The sequence below is a fragment of the Sciurus carolinensis genome, chromosome 13 (assembly GCF_902686445.1).
Source record: "Sciurus carolinensis chromosome 13, mSciCar1.2, whole genome shotgun sequence".
In the NCBI taxonomy this organism is placed as follows: domain Eukaryota; kingdom Metazoa; phylum Chordata; class Mammalia; order Rodentia; family Sciuridae; genus Sciurus; species Sciurus carolinensis.
Window position 1 is genome coordinate 64,823,586 of NC_062225.1, and position 18,516 is coordinate 64,842,101.

Sequence of the window (18,516 nt, forward strand, 5' to 3'; positions counted from 1 at the left end):
TGAGAAGAGGATTGGAAGAAGTAAATTAAATCAGATGTGGAATTTAAAGGTATCACTGAAGCCTGGGACAAAGAGAAGTAGTACTGCTGTGTGGCTTCTCACCTGGTTGTTCTTCAAATAGGGCCAACTCACTTTCCTAGGTAAACACTGCAATGTGAATTATTGCCAGAAGGTGGCAGTGGTGTTCTTCAGGGCTTGCCGCCCACCAACACCGAGGGCTTGCTAGAAATGTGGACCTTCGGACTCCATTCAAATCTACAGAATCGGATCTGCATTTTAATAAGATCCCCGAGTGATTCATATATACAGTAAAGTTTGAAAAGGAATTTTTCTTCCAATGTCAGCAGATTCATTCAATATGCCTTTTAAAATAACGTAAAAACAAACAATAGGAAGAGTAAGGGCTAAAGGGGAATTTCCTCCATTTATTTAAAAAGAAATAAGTACACAATTTTGTAGCATCTATTTTGGTTCATCATGGACTACTTTCCCTCCTTATTTCTTACATCTTGAACTATGTATAAAGAATGATGCGGTCATTTCATAGCTAGGTGTTATGAAAGTGTCATGTTTCTCTATTGGTTTATTTCTCTACATTCCCTGGCCTGGGGGTTGATATAGGGGTCATCTTTGCTCCCCTTTCCCAAGATGTTTTAATGACAATGGTTCCAGTTTGTGGCATATGCTGGTTAAGACCTGGTGGCTTTCTCCTATTGAAATGAAACCATGCTGATCTGAAGATGACATTAATGCTAATGGGTAGAACTGAGCTGTGAAATGTTCAGTGTGAGTGATTTTTTTATGGTCACAGAGAACAGAGGTTGGAAGATGAGGAAGAAATATAGTGACTGCAGGAATCACTCTATGAATTTTCTTAATTGCTCTGGTACAATTCTGCATGGAACTATTCCATAGATTAATGCTTTGTGTCGTCCAATAATCAGGCCAGAGTTTCTTAACCCTGGATACATATCAGAATCATATATGTGTCAGAGTTGCTTATGCTGCTTCCACAAATAACCATGCCTGGGAGTCACTGCTTCTTAAGGCTTAATGTACAAAAAGATCACTTGTAGGCATCACTTGTAGAATCAGTAGGTCTGGGGTGGGGCCTCAGATTATACATGTGTAATAAGCTCCTGAGAGATGTCAATGCCGCTGGTCCCCACACCTCACTTGGAGTAGCAAGCTGTATGGAGAGTCTGACATAGTAGGTGAGGCAGAAAGTGGGATCTCTTATTTTAAAAATGCTTTCACATATAGCAGAACTGAGATTCACAGCCCACTAGTGGTTGACTGGTAGTGATTTTCTAGAGGAGTTTGCAAGTGCTTTCTTTTGGTAGATTTCAGGATACTACACCTTTCTGGTTTTCTTCTCTTTCTCTGGTCTCTCCTTTCTGGTATCTTTTGGTGTCTTTTCCACCTAGCACGATTCTTCAAGTTCAAGTCGTCTATTTCTTTCTATTCTACCTTATCTCCCTAGGTCACATTTTCTGTCTTATAGCCTCAGTTTTGAACCATATTTCTTCATTTTCCAACTCTAAATTTCTTTTGTTTATTCTGATGTATTTTAATAACTATTTAATATCCATGATGATGATTACTCTTTGAGAAAGAAGGTCAGAGTACCAACTGATAACCTGGATTCCTTAGCTCTTGTGAACCTGGGTTCCTTAGCTCTAGTTTGGTGTGTGTATAGCTGTTCAACTTGGTGTGTCTGTGGGGACATGATTGCCAGAGGATCTTATCCAGTCCCCATCTTGCTCTACCCCTCAACTCTAAATATCTGACTGGGTCATTCCATCCAAATATTGGATCTGAGTGGTCGGCTCTCTATTAGACTGTCTCATGGAAGAGGAGAGACAAACGACTTCCCTGCTTCCAAACCTACTCCATCCTGTGTTCCTTGTTGTGATGTCATTTCCCTAGTTTTTCAGATCATTTCTAACTCTTGCCTCTCTTGTATTTCCACCCCAACCCTGTAGATTCTTTCTTTTCTGCATCTCTTGAATCTGCCCATTTATCACCATCACCACTGCCAATGCCAAGCCAGCTCCCATCACCTCCATGGTACCACTGCCCCTGCTGACCTGCCTGTCCATTCCTCTCATTCATCTTTGTCTCCCCCATTCCTTCCCATTCTTCACCTTGTTGCCATAGCAATATTTTAAAAACCGGATCCTCTTCCCCTCATGCACACAGTTTAAATCTTAAAGTTTCCTTTTCTTTTTGGAACAAAGTGACAGAAGAGAGGGGATAAATAGATCCATGGTAGGAGAGAGGCAGGTTTGGGTGGGAGTGAGTAGGTAGAGAAGAGAGAGAACAGATCAAATGTCAAAACCATCATGGGTTGCTAGTTGTCAATTAACTTACTTGGATCTCCCTGGGATACTGGCTCTGAAGACTGTGTGCTTAATTCTTCTTTTGGAATAAATCCTGGAAAGAGCAGTAAAACTTTTGGTGACTTACCAACACAGGAAGCATCTGGCCCGACGCCAGGGATGGGGACAGAGTGGATATTCACACCCAGCTCAGGGGCCTGGCTCATAGCTAACTCTTCTCCACACTACCCCCCGCCCGCATTCTGAGAAAAATAAGAATAAATTAATATTTACTCACAGCCTACTAAAGATAGTACTTGGTTGGGAGCTGGAGTGGGGGGGTTGAAATCAGGAGATTTGAGATCTGCTTTTGTTTTAACATAGTCTATTTGAGTCTTAGTTTCCCTATCTGCCAGTGTCAAGTGCTTTTTCAGTATAAAAGAGTCTGTAAAATTCTGAAAATCTTGAAGTCAGGAAATGTGTCTGGCTTATACAAACCTTCACATGTAGGTCCTCCATCAACATTTGGTGATTGAGGCAAAAAACAGAGATGAGTAAGACACAAGGGCAATATAAAGAGCTTGGATGTGGACTAGAGCCGAAAACTCACATAAAAGTAACTCAAATAAGGCAGAGGGCGGGGCAGGAGGTATCCTCTCCACCCAGGAACTGGAGGCTGAAGGTAAAGATGCAAACATGTTCCTGGGGAAGGGGCTGTATGCAAGGTGACTTTCACCCTGGCAGAGGTGGGGATGGTTCTTCAGAGCCACCTACTTGGGAGCTGAATTCACAAGTATATCACTCCAGGAAATAAAGGCAATACATGGGAATTCTTTCAAGCTTGGTGAGACCAATGGGTTTCCCAGGCAGAGCACAGCACAGCACCAGAAGTGGGTCTCCCTGTTTTCAGGATGCCTGGAAGTCCTGCGAGGAACGTGCGGGGCTCTGCCCTCCCTCTTAGCTGCCGTGTGGTGCGCTTTCTCCTGGCCCTCCTGGCTTGTAATTTTTTCCAGTTTGCGAAGCGCGTGATTTCATCTTCCATTAAAGGTCAGCTAGCTCACCCCACTTCCTCGAATCATTTAAAAGATTCTCTTTGGGTGTTTAACTGCGTTTCTCTGCCAGAAAACCTCTCGGGGAAACACCCCAGGCTCTACTTGGTAGGGAGGGGGAGAAAAACAAGTTCAGGGATCCAGTTCTCTCCATCCATTATCAGTACCATCTTCCTTCCTACCAAGAGCTGGAAGGCTTTGTTTGTTGGCGTCTCAAACAAGCAATGCAACCGCTCGGGTGAGGGGAATACTCAAAGTGCGCTACAGATGGAAGGAGAGTCTGAATGCATTTTGGAGCGGGGAACTGACTCCCTTCTGGCTTTCTGGCTTTCTGTCTTTGTGTTTCCCTCCTCTCTTTCGTTAACCCAGTGTTGCCCCTTACTCCAGGCCTCCCTAGTGAGGTTTAAGTGCCCTTCATAGGACCTTGATGGCCCAGGTGGAGGCCATTACAAAAGCTGCTCTGGCTCAGTGGGCTTCTCCTGCTCCCAGCTGGAACGTGAGACCCTCCTCGTTCTGTAGCCCTGTGTCCAGATACAGCCATGCAGAGAGGTTGGTCTATATAATTACCTGCATCTAAAAGGACTGATCCAGGCTTCCATAAGTCCATTTCTCCTGATTTTCAAAATTAAAAAGAAACAAACTTGTTATTTAAACCAACCCAGCAAAAATGCTCAAGTGAACTACTGGGATGATGTTCCCCAATCGTGGCAGAAAGATCAGTAAAGGAGTGTGGCACTGGCATTTCTGATGAAGCCACCTGAAATATGTGTGATTATCCCATTGAAACCTTTGAAAGCCAAAGGCATAAGCGTCATCGTCTATTTCTTTCTTTCATCGGACACCAAAAATAAGGGAAGAACAGGAATCCTAGGACTCTAAAGTACCTCAAAAGCTCATTGAGTCCAAAGCACCCTCTCAGCCTGTCCTACAACATCCCTGCCAAGTGACTGACTGGTGCCTTAATATCTCCAGAGATAGGAAATTCATGGCATAGACAATAAAAGTAGCATTTATGTTTATTCTTTCTTGGATTATTGAGATTGTGAGAAAAAAACTTCATTATAGCAATCTGAAATCTTTTGACCTAAATCTTTCTCCACCCATCAGTTCATCCATCCACCCACCCCATACTTATTAAACACTCAGTGTATGCTTACTATTCTAAGTACATTCGTCCCACCTGTGTGAGTTATTTCCCTTAGAACCATACAGAGCAAATCGGGCCCCTTGAGAGAGCAGGCAGTCACTGTTTTCCAAGCCTCAGCTTCTTACTCTGTGCCGTAAGCAGAATAAAGCAACCTGGCACCTGGATTCTACATGGAACAAGATGCTCAGTATCTCTCACCACCATCTGCTAATGATGTGGAAAGGGTAGAAGGGAGGGGGGATTCTTATCAAATAACCCTTGATCCCTTGTGGAGAATTGTTGTTGAGAGAGCCTCCGAGGCAGCACAAACATATAAGGAAGCCTCACAAGAACACAAAGATTCCTGTCCCCTGGCCCCAGCTCTGCCTCCTTTCCTCTCTTAGAAGGCTGAGTGTATGACCAAAAATTTCTTCACTTTGCTGCTGGCTGAAGTCATTAACACACTCAAAAGAAGAAATCTTTTTTCCGTCTGTGATTAAGATGCCGAGCAATTCTGAAGGGCAATTTGTTTTGCACATTCTAGTTTCATGGTGAGAGACCAGTTTGACCTGACTCAGTCATTACCCAGGTGTGTGGCCTTGAGCAAGTCACGTACCCTCTGTTGTGGACTTTAATTTCTTAGTAAATAACATTAGCTTAGTAAATAACATTAGCAGGGTGGATGAGATGGTCTCCATGTTCAAAATAGTCATGGTTTGTCTTTTAACATTCTGGCTTCTTTAGTCTTATTACTCTATTGCCACCTACTGGTGAAGATATACACCGCTCTTTTCCTAAAAGGTGCTAGTAGCTTCTCTGTCTTTTCTTAAGGATCCTTTAAATGTCATGAAGATAGAGTTTAGAATTCTGGGTGCTCTAATATTTTAGCAGGAGATAAAAAACCCTGACACCAGACATTTCCAAGTCTCCTACTGCTGGAAATCTGTCCTTCAATTAATACTACTTTCGTCTCTTTGGGACAAGTTTGAATTAAACCATATTCATCTAAAAGCTGAGGGCTGAAAAATATTTGGACAGCTGAGAGTTGGTGATTTTTGGACTTGGTAATAATAACAAGTAAATTTGTGAGAACATTTGAGTTCTGGCATCAAGGAGGAATAGGATGGTATGGGAAAAGAGAAGTCAGAAGACACATCCAGGGTCTGCTAAACTCAGGATGGGCCTGGTTCACCTACCTCTACAGTTCACCTATGAACTTCTCCCGAGGTCATAAAGACTTGTCCTTTCCTACCTCCCATGGAGGAGACTTAAAGGGCGTAAATGTGCATAAAATCACTGAAAAGTGTAAGTCGCTCTTAAAAAAAATAGGGAATTATTTCTGTGACAATTCTCACTTGGCTATCCCATGACATAGTCAAATCTAAAGGAAGTATTGCTTCTGAGCAATTTTCATGGAAAAAGTGCAGAAACCACTAACATTTATCCAGAGCTCACTCAGTGTGAGGCACACACACTGAATAAGTATTAAATCACAATGACCCTGTGAGTTAGGTACAGTTAAGATCCCCATCTTGTGGGTGAGGACACTGTTGCACAGGGAAGGGCAGAGCTTAGGGGAGAGCCCCAGGAGGCAGCTCGGGGCCTGATGAGGAGGAGTCATTGACTTTAGCATCTCAGGGTAATCGGTTAGACCACTGAAGAGCTAGGCCTGCCATAGCCACCTGTAGCTTCCACAAATGTGACTGAGTCTTCAAAAGGGCCTGGAACCAACCCTGCTCTTTAGAACCTAGCAATGAACTTTGCACTGGTTTCAGTTCCTTCTGTTCCCCTGCACATCTGGAAATCTCCAGCACAGGACCCAAGTGGGAGTTACAACACATGGCCCTTAGGGCTTTTATGAGACAGAATCCCTGGTGGCCCTACAGTTCCCACATTCTTTCCCAGTGGCTCCCCTGGCGTATGGTTTTTATTTTTTAATTTTTTTGGTACCAAGGATTGAACCCAGGGTTGCTCAAGCTCTGGACCACATACCCAGTCCTTTTTAATTTTGCACAGGATCTCACTAAGTTGCTTAGGGCTTTGATTGCTAGGTTGCTGAGGCTGGCTTTGAACTTGTGATCCTCCTTCCTTAGCCTCCCGAGTCACTGGGATTACAGGCATGCCACACTGTGCCCAGCTGGGTTACAATTTTGAGAAGAAGGTAGAAGTCTGAAAGACAGGAGGCTTCTTGAGGTAGGGGACTCTCAGGTCTTTCTTCCCTTCCCCCTGGTTTCATGTCCTGAGGTCTGCACTTTTCTCTTGAAGAATTTCCTCTCACTTCATGGACATGGGAAGCATGAAAGAGCAGAGTCCTACAGCTGTGCCCAAGGCATTGCCACATCAGCAATCCATTGCATAGGGACTTTCAGAGAACACTGGGGACTGTCTGAGGTTCTGGGCCAAGCCCTCACACCAGCAACATGTCAATAATCCTAGGTTTTTAAATAGATTACTCTCTAAGACTCTGTGTGGGATGTTTATTTGGGACCTGGCAACCTTTTCTCACGGAAACAACATTAACTCCATGCTTAGGTTTCCAGGGCAGTGCAGCTTATTTGACTCAAAGAGAGCTCAGGGTATCGTGTGTGATAGTCCAGCTTGGGTTCACAAACTCATTTGTTAGATGGGATGGGGGTGATCTGCTTCTATAGAAGAAGAGGATAAAAAATCCTGAGGACTTTAGTAATTGCAGACTCAGAAGGAGATGAGCCAATGGTGAGACAGAGCTGCCCCCACCAAGTGGATCCTGGGGTGTCTTAGGGGGAGAATATTTCTCTGGCACACAAGCTTTGGGCTCTGCTCTGGGTGCCCTGTTGCACGAATCATTCTCAGGCTGCAGCATAGTTAGATCATGTGCTGCCAAGTCATGTAAGGGCCTGTTGGAGGAATGGAGAAATTTATTCTGGAAAAGATGAGACATAAAGGAAGACATAAAGTCTAGTTTCCTGTATTTGAAAGGCTCTCAAATTTGAGAGATTCTCAGAGTCTCAGTCTCTCTAGATTCTTAGAAACTATTGAAGATCCCCCCAAACTTTTGTTTTTGTGGGCTCTATGTATTAATTTTTATTATTTAGAAATTAAAACCATACATTCTCTCATTTGAAATACAGTATCAACTAACAATGTATTTAACTATTAATTCATTAAAAATAACCTTTTACATTTTAACATAAATGTCATCTTATATGAAAAAAGCAGTTTTTCAAAACAGAAGAGTTCAATGAAATGAATGGATAGTTTCTTCAATGTTTATCATATGAGAAAACAGTAGCAATCTGATATCAGCACCTGTAATTTGCTGTGATATATTGTTTTTGTTGAAGTATATGAAGGAAATCTATCTTAATGCAGAGATAGTCAAAAGGAGGACCCCACAGAAACCCTGAAAGTAGGGTCCTTGGACCACAGTTTGAGAACCACTGGTTGAGACAAATTAGGAATGGTGGACTAAGTAGTTATGCACTGAGGGTTTTCCTGACTAGTCTAGGTCTGAGCACCTTCTGGTTAGGAGAGTTCTCCAAGGCAAGGACACTCTTAGAATTCATGGGAGGGTCTGAGATGCTTAGAGGAAAGATGCAGGGATAATGGCAAGGAGCACGGATATGAGAAGGACTGGAGGGATAGAAGGGAGCCAAGAACCGCTATGTTGGTCAGGGAGACCGGGTCTGATTACTGGGAGCAATTACTGGAGAAGAAGCAGAGACTCAGATGAAGCAGAGGGAGGATGAGAAAGTTGGAAACAAGGAATGGAGTCCAGTGTGTCTGGCAGAATACAGCCTTGAAATAACCTAAAGGTTGTAAGAAATAGGAGATGGAGGTTGTGTTTGTGGCCACTGGCTTGCCCTGCACGCCATGTCTGACTCATGTGGTGTGTCTGTGTATTTGTGTTTTATCCCAGAGGCCAGCCTGGGGATGTGCCAGGGAGTGCAGAGGCTGCTTAGGTGGGGAACCTGGCAAGGGCACATAAGATAATGAGAGCCCTTGGGCATCTGGGTTGACAGAGACTTTCTGTTTGATGCACTGAGAACAAACAAAGCAAAGACATTGGCATGCCCCCAAACGCTGGTGACCTGGAGTTGAGTTGCAGATGCCAAGAGTGAGTGTGGGGAGATCTGTATGTCCAAATGCCACAGAACAAGTTTCTTGAGTGGGAATGGCAGGCAGTGGGAGGCTTACCAAAACTGACATCTGTTCCCATGGGTTCCTGGAAGGCAGCTCCGGGAGAATCCTGTTTTTGGATACCTGGGGGATTTACACAGGGTCAGCTGATTTACATACGACCAGCAACTGCTTTCTTCCTTTATTTTGCCCCCTAATGAAAGTGACCCTAGTTCAGATTTACTTAGGAATCTGCTGAACTCTCTGTGATTGGTTCACTTTTGGGTGTTGCAGAGGAAGCGGAAATCCTAGTCAAGGAGACAAGAGAAGAAAATGCTCCTAGCTTGGTCTTCCAAAGTGCATGGGCCTCTTGAGGTCTCAGGTAGTCTTGGCCTGGCCCTTGCCCTGGCCAATGTTCTGATTCCTAAGCTTGTTTGTCCAGAACAATGGAGTATACATTGGCAAGTGCGCCCTTGTGAAGTTCATTAATGCTGCTAACCCTTAACAGGAGACCCAGGAAGCCCCTGCTCACATCCTATATCAAAGCAAAACAGGAACTACGATTTCTAGGAATCTTTTAATATGTGGAGAGCAGATGAATATCCCCACAGGAAGAAGACTGAACACCTCTCCCTTTTAGGCCTAGATTCTGATCCTAGTGCCCTACAGCCTCAATCAGTGCATAGGCCCTGAGCAGGGTTTGTGGAAAACATCTAATCCTTCTCTGTTTCCCTTCTGAATGTGGGAAGAGAGTTTGCTGCATTTTCCAGTTCTAGGATCAAACCATTAAAGGACACCCAGAAGAGAGGGGAGTCTGGGTGTCAAAATTCAGAGGGAAATTCCTGAAGAAGGGAGAATGTGTTTCTATCCCTGTATTTCCCCCGGCACTGGGGCTGGGGATTGAACCCAGGGCCTTGCACATCCTAGGCAAAAGCTCTACCACTGAGCTACATCCCCAGCCCCATCTATCCCTGTATTATAGAAGTACCCAAGCACACCTGGCTCTGTCCTTCCTTCACCTTTTTAACAGAGTTCCTCAAGCATAAAGTCCAGAAAGTATTTCTTTTTACGTTCGTAGGAGTCTGGTTAGGGATCTATAGGATTTTCTATAATAGTCTGAATGAAATCACCTCAAGGGAATGGAGACTAGGTAAAGGCCTTGTTTATTTAATGAGTTCTTCACTTTCCTTACAAGTTTCCTTATAATATCTTTTAATGGGCCATTTGTTTCAATGCTCTGTCCAACTCTAAATCAAATGGTGAGGATTTGGACATGAAGAACCCCCTGAGAAGAAGCAGCTAGAAAGACAGCTTGGGTTCCTACCTGGCTTGGTCCCAGGACTGTTTTGGCTGCTTGTGTGAGGGGTGGTGGCCAGAGATCTGTAATCACATTGGACTGGTCAGAGCATGAATTTTAATCTAACTGTTCTCATTCTTTCCATGAGCCATTCTAGGAAGACATTACAAAGTCAGGTCAGGACCAAGGAAAGCTTTGTCCTTGGACTCCTTGGGCGGTCTGAACCTGCCCTGGAGGAGGCCTTGAAGTGGGGGTATGGAAGAAAAAATTAAGAGAGTGGATTTAGCTCAAAACACTGACTGGCAATTCCAGGTACTAATAACCTTTGTATTTCACAATTGTCAAAGTAAGTTTCTTTTACTAAAGTGCCATATTTCTTTATACTTCATTATTCTAAAATAATTCTCCTTAACTGTGCCACTTGTGGGGAGGTTAAAGTAATCCTTCAATAGAAATGTCACTTAACATTTAACAATTTGCCTAAACTGCATTAACAAGGTATTGATGCAAATAGCATTAGCTTTCCGTCATTTTTAGAGGTACACAATGGTTATCCTTAATTACTCTGTGAGAGAATCAAATATATTTCAGCACTCATTATTTATTGGGTAGTTTCTCTGAAGCAAGATTTTAAAAGCGAGTAGGGAGGTGAAGGATTCTATAAAGAGAAATGCAAAGCCCCTGTTGTGGAAAAGGGGGTCACGGAAGAGCCTGCTGAAGGAAACAAACATGTTTTATAGACAGAAGGACAGAAGAGGTCATGAAAAAATTTCTCTTAGAACTGGATCTACCCTCAGATTTTGACACTTTTTTTGTTTGTTTTTGTTCCAATTATTTGACATGAAATCAAAGTAGTTTTGTTTTCTAATCATAAAGGTAACAAGGGTTGCTGTAAAAAATTATGTACTATGCCTAGTAAGAAATCATCTTTTATTCCCTCTCCAGCAGTTTCTGACTGGAGTATAATTCTGGTATGTAGAGTTGTATCCCTTTTTTTCTGCCTATATTCTCACCTCCAACATACATTTAAAAAAATATTTTTCTTAGTTGTTGATGGACATTTATTTTATTTATATGTGGTGCTGAGAATCGAACCCAGTGCCTCACATGCTAGGCAAGCGCTCTGTCACTGAGCCACAACCTCAGCCCTCCAACATATATTTATAAGAACGGGATAGGGACCCCATGTTGCCTATAGCCTGCTTCTTTGTCTGAACAGTCTGTGGTAGAGCAGTCTCAGTATGTGCACATTTGCAGCAACGTTTTCACAGCTGTGTGGTGACTTTAACCAATCTTCTAATGATGGATAATTAAATCATCTCCATTTATTTTTCTATTATGAACAACATCTGTGTCCCTGCTTCTTTTCACCCCTGGTTAATAATTACCTTAGGACATATTTTGGAAGTGTGAATCCTGGGTCATTTCTCCACATTCTGGCGCAAGCTGTGTATTATCAGTTTGTAGTGCAAATTGAGGGGAAATGGCATTTGGTTGTTTAATTTGCATTTGTTTGGTTCTTGGTGAAGGCTGAGCATCTTTTAAAAAATACATTTAGGAGCCATTTGCAGTTTTACTGTAGTTTGCCCGGCCATGACCTTTCCCTATTTTTCTTTTGGAATGCTTGTTTTTTCTTACTCTTTGTAAGACTGGATTTTAAGAAAATGTTCCCCAGACACCTTGAGAAAAATAAATTTCACGGGTGAGAGAAATGTAGGTGAGAAGGGAAATAACCTGTGGAAGGAATAGGTAATGACAGATACTGCTCTCCCTGTCCCAACTTCCATGGTTTGCCCTTCTTGGTTGCCCTTGTCCAGAGGGTGGAGCAAAGGGTCACGCCATTGCCGCGCCTGGCCACTAGGCGGCACTCTTCCCCCCTTTCTGGTTTATTGGTGATTGGGATAAACCAGTTAGATCAGCAGAGACAACCTTGAAATGGGAAAACAGTACTGGGTGCTGCCACTCCACCTTCCAAGCTTGTGATGTGTTCACCTGACCCTACGCCTGGGCCTGGAGGGACTTTCCATCTTTCCCAGAACTCTTTTCTAAACATATCTTTGAATCTGCTCTTTAGGCTGCTCCCTCTGGCTCTGGTGCTGCATCGAGGCTGTTTGGCTCCCAGGGAGAGCAGTACCACCCTTGACCTCTCCCAGGAGGAACAGCCTCAATTCTGCCCCTGTGAGAAGTCTCTGTCACCTGGCTCTTGGCTCCCTTACTCTTTCTGTCTTGTTTGGTTTGCACATTCTTGGGTCAGCGAAATGGCTACAATGTGTCCACCTCACCTTTAAATTTTTTTTAAAAAATTGGTGCATTATAATTATACATAATAGTGGGATTCATTGTGATGTATCTGTGCATGTATATAACATTATTTGGTCAATTTCATGTCCCCCCCTTCCCCTCTCCTCCTCCCTGCCCACCATCCCCTGCCTTTCCTCTACTGCCTTCCTCCTATTTTCATGAGATGCCCCCAAACGTTTTTCCTTTTTTTCTCTCTAGCTTCCATATAGGAGAGAAAACATATGACCTTGGACTTTCTGAGTCTCAGTCTCACTGTGTGTGTGTGATGTTCCATTTGCCTCAACTTCTCTTCATGGATTAGGGGGGGCCCTGTCTGTCCTCCTTCCAAGTTTCTACTCTCCAATTGCCTCCTTCCAAGTTTATACGTCCAGTATGAGTGGCTGCTTTTGACCTCATTGTAGGGCAAAGATGACTCACAGATCTCAAATTCAGGTAGCTCCTGTTCTAGCTACACACTTGTCAGGTGTCCTAAGCTGACGTGACCTTCTGCAAATATCTTAGTGGGATGTGCCCAAGGTCCTAGAACAAACATGCAACGAATATTTCCCTTTTCTTTTTTTTTTTTTGAGATACTAGGATTAAATCCAGGGGCATTCTATTACTGAGCTATGACCCAGCTCTTTTTATGTTTTTAAACATTTTGAGACAGTATCTTGCTAAGTTGCTGAGGCTGGCCTGGAACTTGTGACCCTCCTGCCTCAGTCTCTTGAGTCTCTGAGATTAGTCATGTGTCACCATGCCTGGCTGAATAAATATTTATTAAATGAATAAATAAACACAGAATTGTTTGAACACCCCATCCACAACCACTTTTAGCATCTTTTGACTATAGACACATATATAAGAAAAAAAAATTCCTTAATAGATACAATAACAGCAACTCACTATCAGCAGTTTGAGGAGCTTTCTTATCATTGGGAGAATATTTTCAGCTCTTTTGAAGCAAAAAAATGAGTTATCTAAGTACTAAATATTTGATGTAGTTGGGCTCAAATATCACAGCAAATATGAATTGCCATACATTCATGAAAGCAGAGTGGTAGTTACCTGGGGCCGGGAGGGGGGATGGGTTAGGGGAAATGGTGAGTGACTGTTCATGGGTGTGGGGTTTCTTTTGGGGATGATAAGAATGTTCTAGAGTTGACTGTAGTGATGGTTACACAACTCTATGAAAAATATACTCTTAAAATGGGTGAATTGTATGGCATGAGAAAAGTATCTCAATAAAGCTGTCATTGAAAACACCCATTCAACACCCATTTTTTCCTTCTTTTCATGCCTCCAGAACACCTTTGAGGGGGCAGTACAATTTTTAAAAAGCCCCCCCTCCCCCCCCCCCCCGGCCTGGCTCTGTCTGGTCTTGAGCTCATGGTGCGTGCGGCACATGCGCTCGCCCTGAGGTTTCTTTTGGCAGTGTGTGGTCAGCATGGAAGCGGGTGCTGGACAAGGACGAAGAACACTGATGGACTGGGAGGCTGTGGTCCAATGCTCCTGTCCCAAGCCAGGAATAATGAAGCTTTGCCAGGCTGGGAGCCACTTCTTCGCGTTTCTTGAGATTTTCCACAATCCCGGCCCAACTTGCTTCCAGGGTTGCCAAGTAAATATGCCACATGTTTAATTATATGTGTTATGTAAGGATCGACCTCCTCTAGGAGGCAGAGGAGCAAACAACTTATTCAGATACTCAGATATTTTTGAAAGCATCAAGAAATCTAATGTCAAGAGACTGAAATTATGAAAAAGAAAACTGGTCATGGGACCTCTGTTAGCTCTGGGTCACCCAGCAGACTTCCCAACTATTTCTCCTTTGCTTTCATTGCCTCAATTAAACAAGAACAGGATAGTGGGTAGGTGTTGTCTGATATACTTCAAAACTGCAAAAATTATTTTTATGATATTCTGATTTGGAAACTTTATATTACAGCTTTTTCCATGAGTCATCTATAAAATATAATCATAATGATAATCCTTATTTCAGAGAGTTGTTGAGAAGACTAAAATAATGTATACAGCATGCCTCACCCACGGAATGTATGGACGATGTGCATCCTCCACTTTGCAGAAGTTGGGCAGATCTAGCACTCCCTAATCTTGATGCCCTGTCCTGTCCTGGACCTGGGTTGTTTGTCAATGGCAGTGATGCCTCTCTCCAGCAAGGGGAATCAGAGGGGACCCAGGCTGCTGGAGTTTGAGTTCCTGGTCTGCTATTCTTTGTGGTGTGACCTAAGGCCAGTTTCCTAACCACCCTATCCCTCAGTTTCCTCATTAATACAATGGATTATTCAAATACGAAGTAATATGTCTACTTCATAGGTGGCTATGAAGGATTCGATAGGTCACTATTTGTAAGTTGTTTGGAAAAGTGCCCAGCACTTTGAAAGTGTTGATTCACCTTGTGTTAAATAAAAAGATGGATAGACAGCGGGCTCTGCCAGGGAAGGGGCAGAGCCTGGCTACCTGGCAGTCATGATTGAAAGCGAGAGGTGAAGTTGAAAATAACAAGTCCTGGGGATTCCCTCCCAGAAGGAAAAAGTGGCATTGATGGGAAATATTCAGAAAAAAAATTCAGGACAATAGTGGTCCTCCAGCTGTGGAATTTCCCATCCTCCCTTGCCAGAAACTCTTTGAGATGAGATAGGTACTTATTAGCTCAGGATGGTGCAAATGGAAGCCTGTGTAGAAACTCGAGATTGGATTATGAGATGTGTCTTAAGGCCCTGTCGATGTGATGCTGAGATTAATTCCATAAATTGTTCTTTGATAAAATCTAAAATACTATTTAGGCAATGAATAAAAGTGGTCAGACAAAAAGAAATTAGGAAAGGGATAAAATTTTCAACTATATGACTCTTCCTAAAGGTTTTTTTTTTTTTTTAATACTTGAAGACTTTCAGTTATAAACCATTTACCTCTTAAAAATGCCAAAATAACAGCCAGGTACAGTAGTGCATGCCTGTAATCTCAGCAACTGGAGAGACTGAATCAGGAAGATGGCAAATTTGAGGCTAGCCTCAGCAACTTAGTGAGACCCCGTATCAAAATTTTTTAAAAAAGGGGGGGTGGGTGGGTGCTGGAGATGTAATGCATCTCTGAGCCAAACCAAACCAAACCAAATCACACCAAAAACCCAATAATAGTTACATAGAAACCTAGGATCCCTTCAAAAGAGCTTTTGGAGAAATGAGGGTTTCTGCAATAGGACAGTTTGATGTAGCATCCTACCTTTGAAAGTACTGTGAAAGTGGTCCTATTTTGATCCTGGGAAGACAGAACCACATGCCAACCCCTGCTGCAGGCCTCAGATGTCCCCCACTCACCTGGCTGAAAAGGTGGGGACTGGGCACTACATATTAATATTCAGACAGAGCCGTTACTCCAAAGACCCCAAATCCTACTCTTCTAGTACACAGCAATACATGGTTCACCTACTCACCCATCTCCCAGCTCCTGTGGCCCAAGGGCTGAGGTCTGGGGCTGCTGGTGGCAGAGGCTACAAATGGGAATGGCTTTGGCAAGGTGGCATGGTTGACCTCAGCTGCTGGCATAGCCAGAACCTGCATCAGGGTGACCGGCTGTGCAGTTGTCCCTGGAGCAGATGGCCTTGGATAGGCTTTTGTGGTCTCACCTGTAAGAAAATGGAATTATACCAGGGCCTGTGAGAGTCTGTAGGCTCTTGGAGGACTAGAAATCAAATAAATGTTCACTGAGCACTCGCTATGAGCAGAGACCTGCACTGGCTACCGTAGAGGGAAATCCAGACAAACAATTCCTGCTTAAAGGAATGTTCACTCTCAGAGTAATAAGCCAACCAACAAACCAAAGACCAAATAACAACAATATACTTAACTGACAGTTAAACACTACAGCAACATAGACAAGGCAGAACATGATTAGTTGCCAAATTAATTCTCCAGGCACCACGAACAGGATTCCTGTACTCTATGACTTACTCCTAGAGAATGCATTCTAGCTATTCTGGTTTAACTTGGTTCATTACCAGTTAACTAACTCCTCTGGACCTCAGTTTCCTGATCTATAAAAAGCAGCAATGAACTGACGACATGGCGAAGGATCATCTAGATCCATCTTCTAAACAGTGCTCTTCATCCACGTATGATAACTTGGAATGCTTCCACAATTTGAAGCTCTGCCATACATATCTTCTTTCAAAGCAAGTCTCAATTTGTTAGTGATCTGGTTGCCCTGAGAAGATCTCTGAAGTTTCAGGGCAAGAGGACAAGTGGCTACCCGTTGAGTATTGGAGACTATTTTGAAAACCTGGAGTCTGTGCTAATAGGAAATGCCCTGCAAGTCATTAGCACCCCAGTCCTGGTACAGCTGTGGGTGCTGGTGGGTCCCAGTGGGGTATGCTAGCTTCTATTCCTCTGTCTCTAGTGTCTTAGGACATCCCAAACTTGCAACAAAACATCTCACAGTTCTGGAAGCCAAAAGGCCAAAATCAGTATCAGTAGGCCAAATTCAAGGCTTCTTCCATGTCTCAGGGAGGGTCTAGGATACAATGTGTTTCTTGCTTTGTCCTACTTCTCCTGGTGGCTGGCCTTTCATGGCTTATGGTCATCTTCAAGCCTAGCAGTCTCACTTATTTCTTGTCCTCATCTTCACATGATCTTCTCCTCTATGGATGTGGAATTATCTCCCTCTGCCTCCCTTTGACGAGTATGCATGTGATTACCTTTAGGGCCCACCTAGGTATTCCAGAACAATTTCCACATCTTAAGATCCTTAATCACATTACAATGTATGAAGAAATATTCACAGGTTCCAGTGGTTGGGATGAGGGTCTTTGGGGGAGTGGAAAGCATCCTGCCACCACATCCTGACTCTGGCCTTCACTCTGCTTAGTTTCTGGTGCATGGAACAGCAGGCCAAAGGTGGGGGGTTGCGTCTGAGACAAGAGGGTGCCTTTCTCTTCGTGGGGACTATCCACTCTCTCTTCAATGCTGTTCAGCACTGTATAATGCACAGCATTCTGGGAAGGTAGCATCAGAACCATGGTCCTGTAGACAAACGTGTGGTGGGTGTTCAGATCCACTGCCTGTCACTGGCACCTGCTCATTTCTCCACCCTGACACTATCAACTTCTATGGAAATCACAGCCCTGACTGGGGAGGCCAGGTCAGCAAAGAGTGAACCTGGAATTCAGCCATTCAGTCCACTCTGGCAGGCATTAGCCAGTCAAGGCCGGAAGCAAATCCCTCATTTACTCTGATGGTTGCTAACGGTCGGTCACCTTTAAATCCACCTGTAAACTATGCCAGACAAATCACTGAAGGTTTGGAGGCCGTCTTAGGGGTTCAGCCTGTCTTCCAGTCTTCAGACCATCCTCAAGCAGGATCAAACCTGCCTGATTTATGACATTTCCATTACCTTAAAGGGTCTGAGCTTCCAGAACAAGTCCAGGGAAGTGTTTATTTTCTCCAGAATACTCCTCTGTCTTACCCTCAGGCAAATGCTAACAGGCATTGATGCCTCTTTAGAGAGATGCTGGCCCAGGTTTCACCTTCTTCATCCAGGGAAAAGCCATATAACAGAAGTACTTATACACTTTAGGAAATAGGACATAAGATTTAATTTGAAGAGAAATATATAAATAAGCTGGTGGTACATTTTACTTGAAAACTATTAATTAATCTACAATATACTAAAAATAAAACTTCAACTAGCAAATAGTGAACGTTTTAAAACTTAATGCATTTTGAAAACCTGAATTATCTTTTTTGCACACTGTTGGCTAATTTCAAGGCTTGAGACTACCTCATCCTTATTGGTTTGCTCATAATGCTTTGCTAGAGAGAGGTTAAATATCCTGGGGACAGTCATTGCTGTGCTTAGGATGCAGGTGCTATCAAATACTTTGTAAATTCAGCCAACATGGCCAACTCTCTGGTCTTCCGTGGGCTTTTTCTGCCTGCTCTCCTTCACAGATCTGAACTGGCTTTAAGAGGGAGACAGAGAAAGTCGCTTTCCCTGCCCCAGCCTTATGAACACAGTGCTTAATCTGGTCCAAAGGGAATTTTCATGGAACCAGATTCTTTTTGAGCAATTTGAAGTAAAACCCATAAAATAGTTTTGTTTTTGTTTTTTTTTTCATATATTCTCAGATACATGGAAGCTTGGTCTCTCTTCAAAGATTTTCATGGGAAAGCTTTCCAAAATTTCCTTTATACTCTTAGTATTCTATTCTTTTGGACACAATCAAGAATAGCCCCAGAGAGCCCTTACACCTGGATCCTCAGCAGAGTCACAGTGGAGGCGTTATGAAGGTAGACTTCAGGATGCTGCTCAGAGAGGTCAATTCACTGA

The 18,516-nt window shown here is 43.3% G+C and overlaps 1 protein-coding gene and 1 non-coding gene across 3 annotated transcripts in view; both read right to left on the bottom strand.

The window, feature by feature from the left end:
* Positions 1-18,516, bottom strand: part of Vit (vitrin) — a 110,148-nt gene that overhangs the window by 26,580 nt on the left and 65,052 nt on the right. Inside the window, exons 7-10 of one of the 2 annotated variants that reach the window (XM_047522678.1) lie at positions 15,626-15,817; positions 8,673-8,738; positions 3,938-3,982; positions 2,374-2,436 (exon numbers count right to left, since the gene is read on the bottom strand). In XM_047522678.1, coding sequence (XP_047378634.1) covers positions 2,374-2,436; positions 3,938-3,982; positions 8,673-8,738; positions 15,626-15,817 — 366 coding nt within the window. The remainder of the gene's footprint in view (positions 1-2,373; positions 2,437-3,937; positions 3,983-8,672; positions 8,739-15,625; positions 15,818-18,516) is intronic. The other variant, XM_047522679.1, reaches the window with a different exon arrangement.
* Trnap-agg (transfer RNA proline (anticodon AGG)) lies at positions 9,480-9,554 on the bottom strand. The gene has a single exon. It is a non-coding gene; the product is annotated as a tRNA-Pro (tRNA).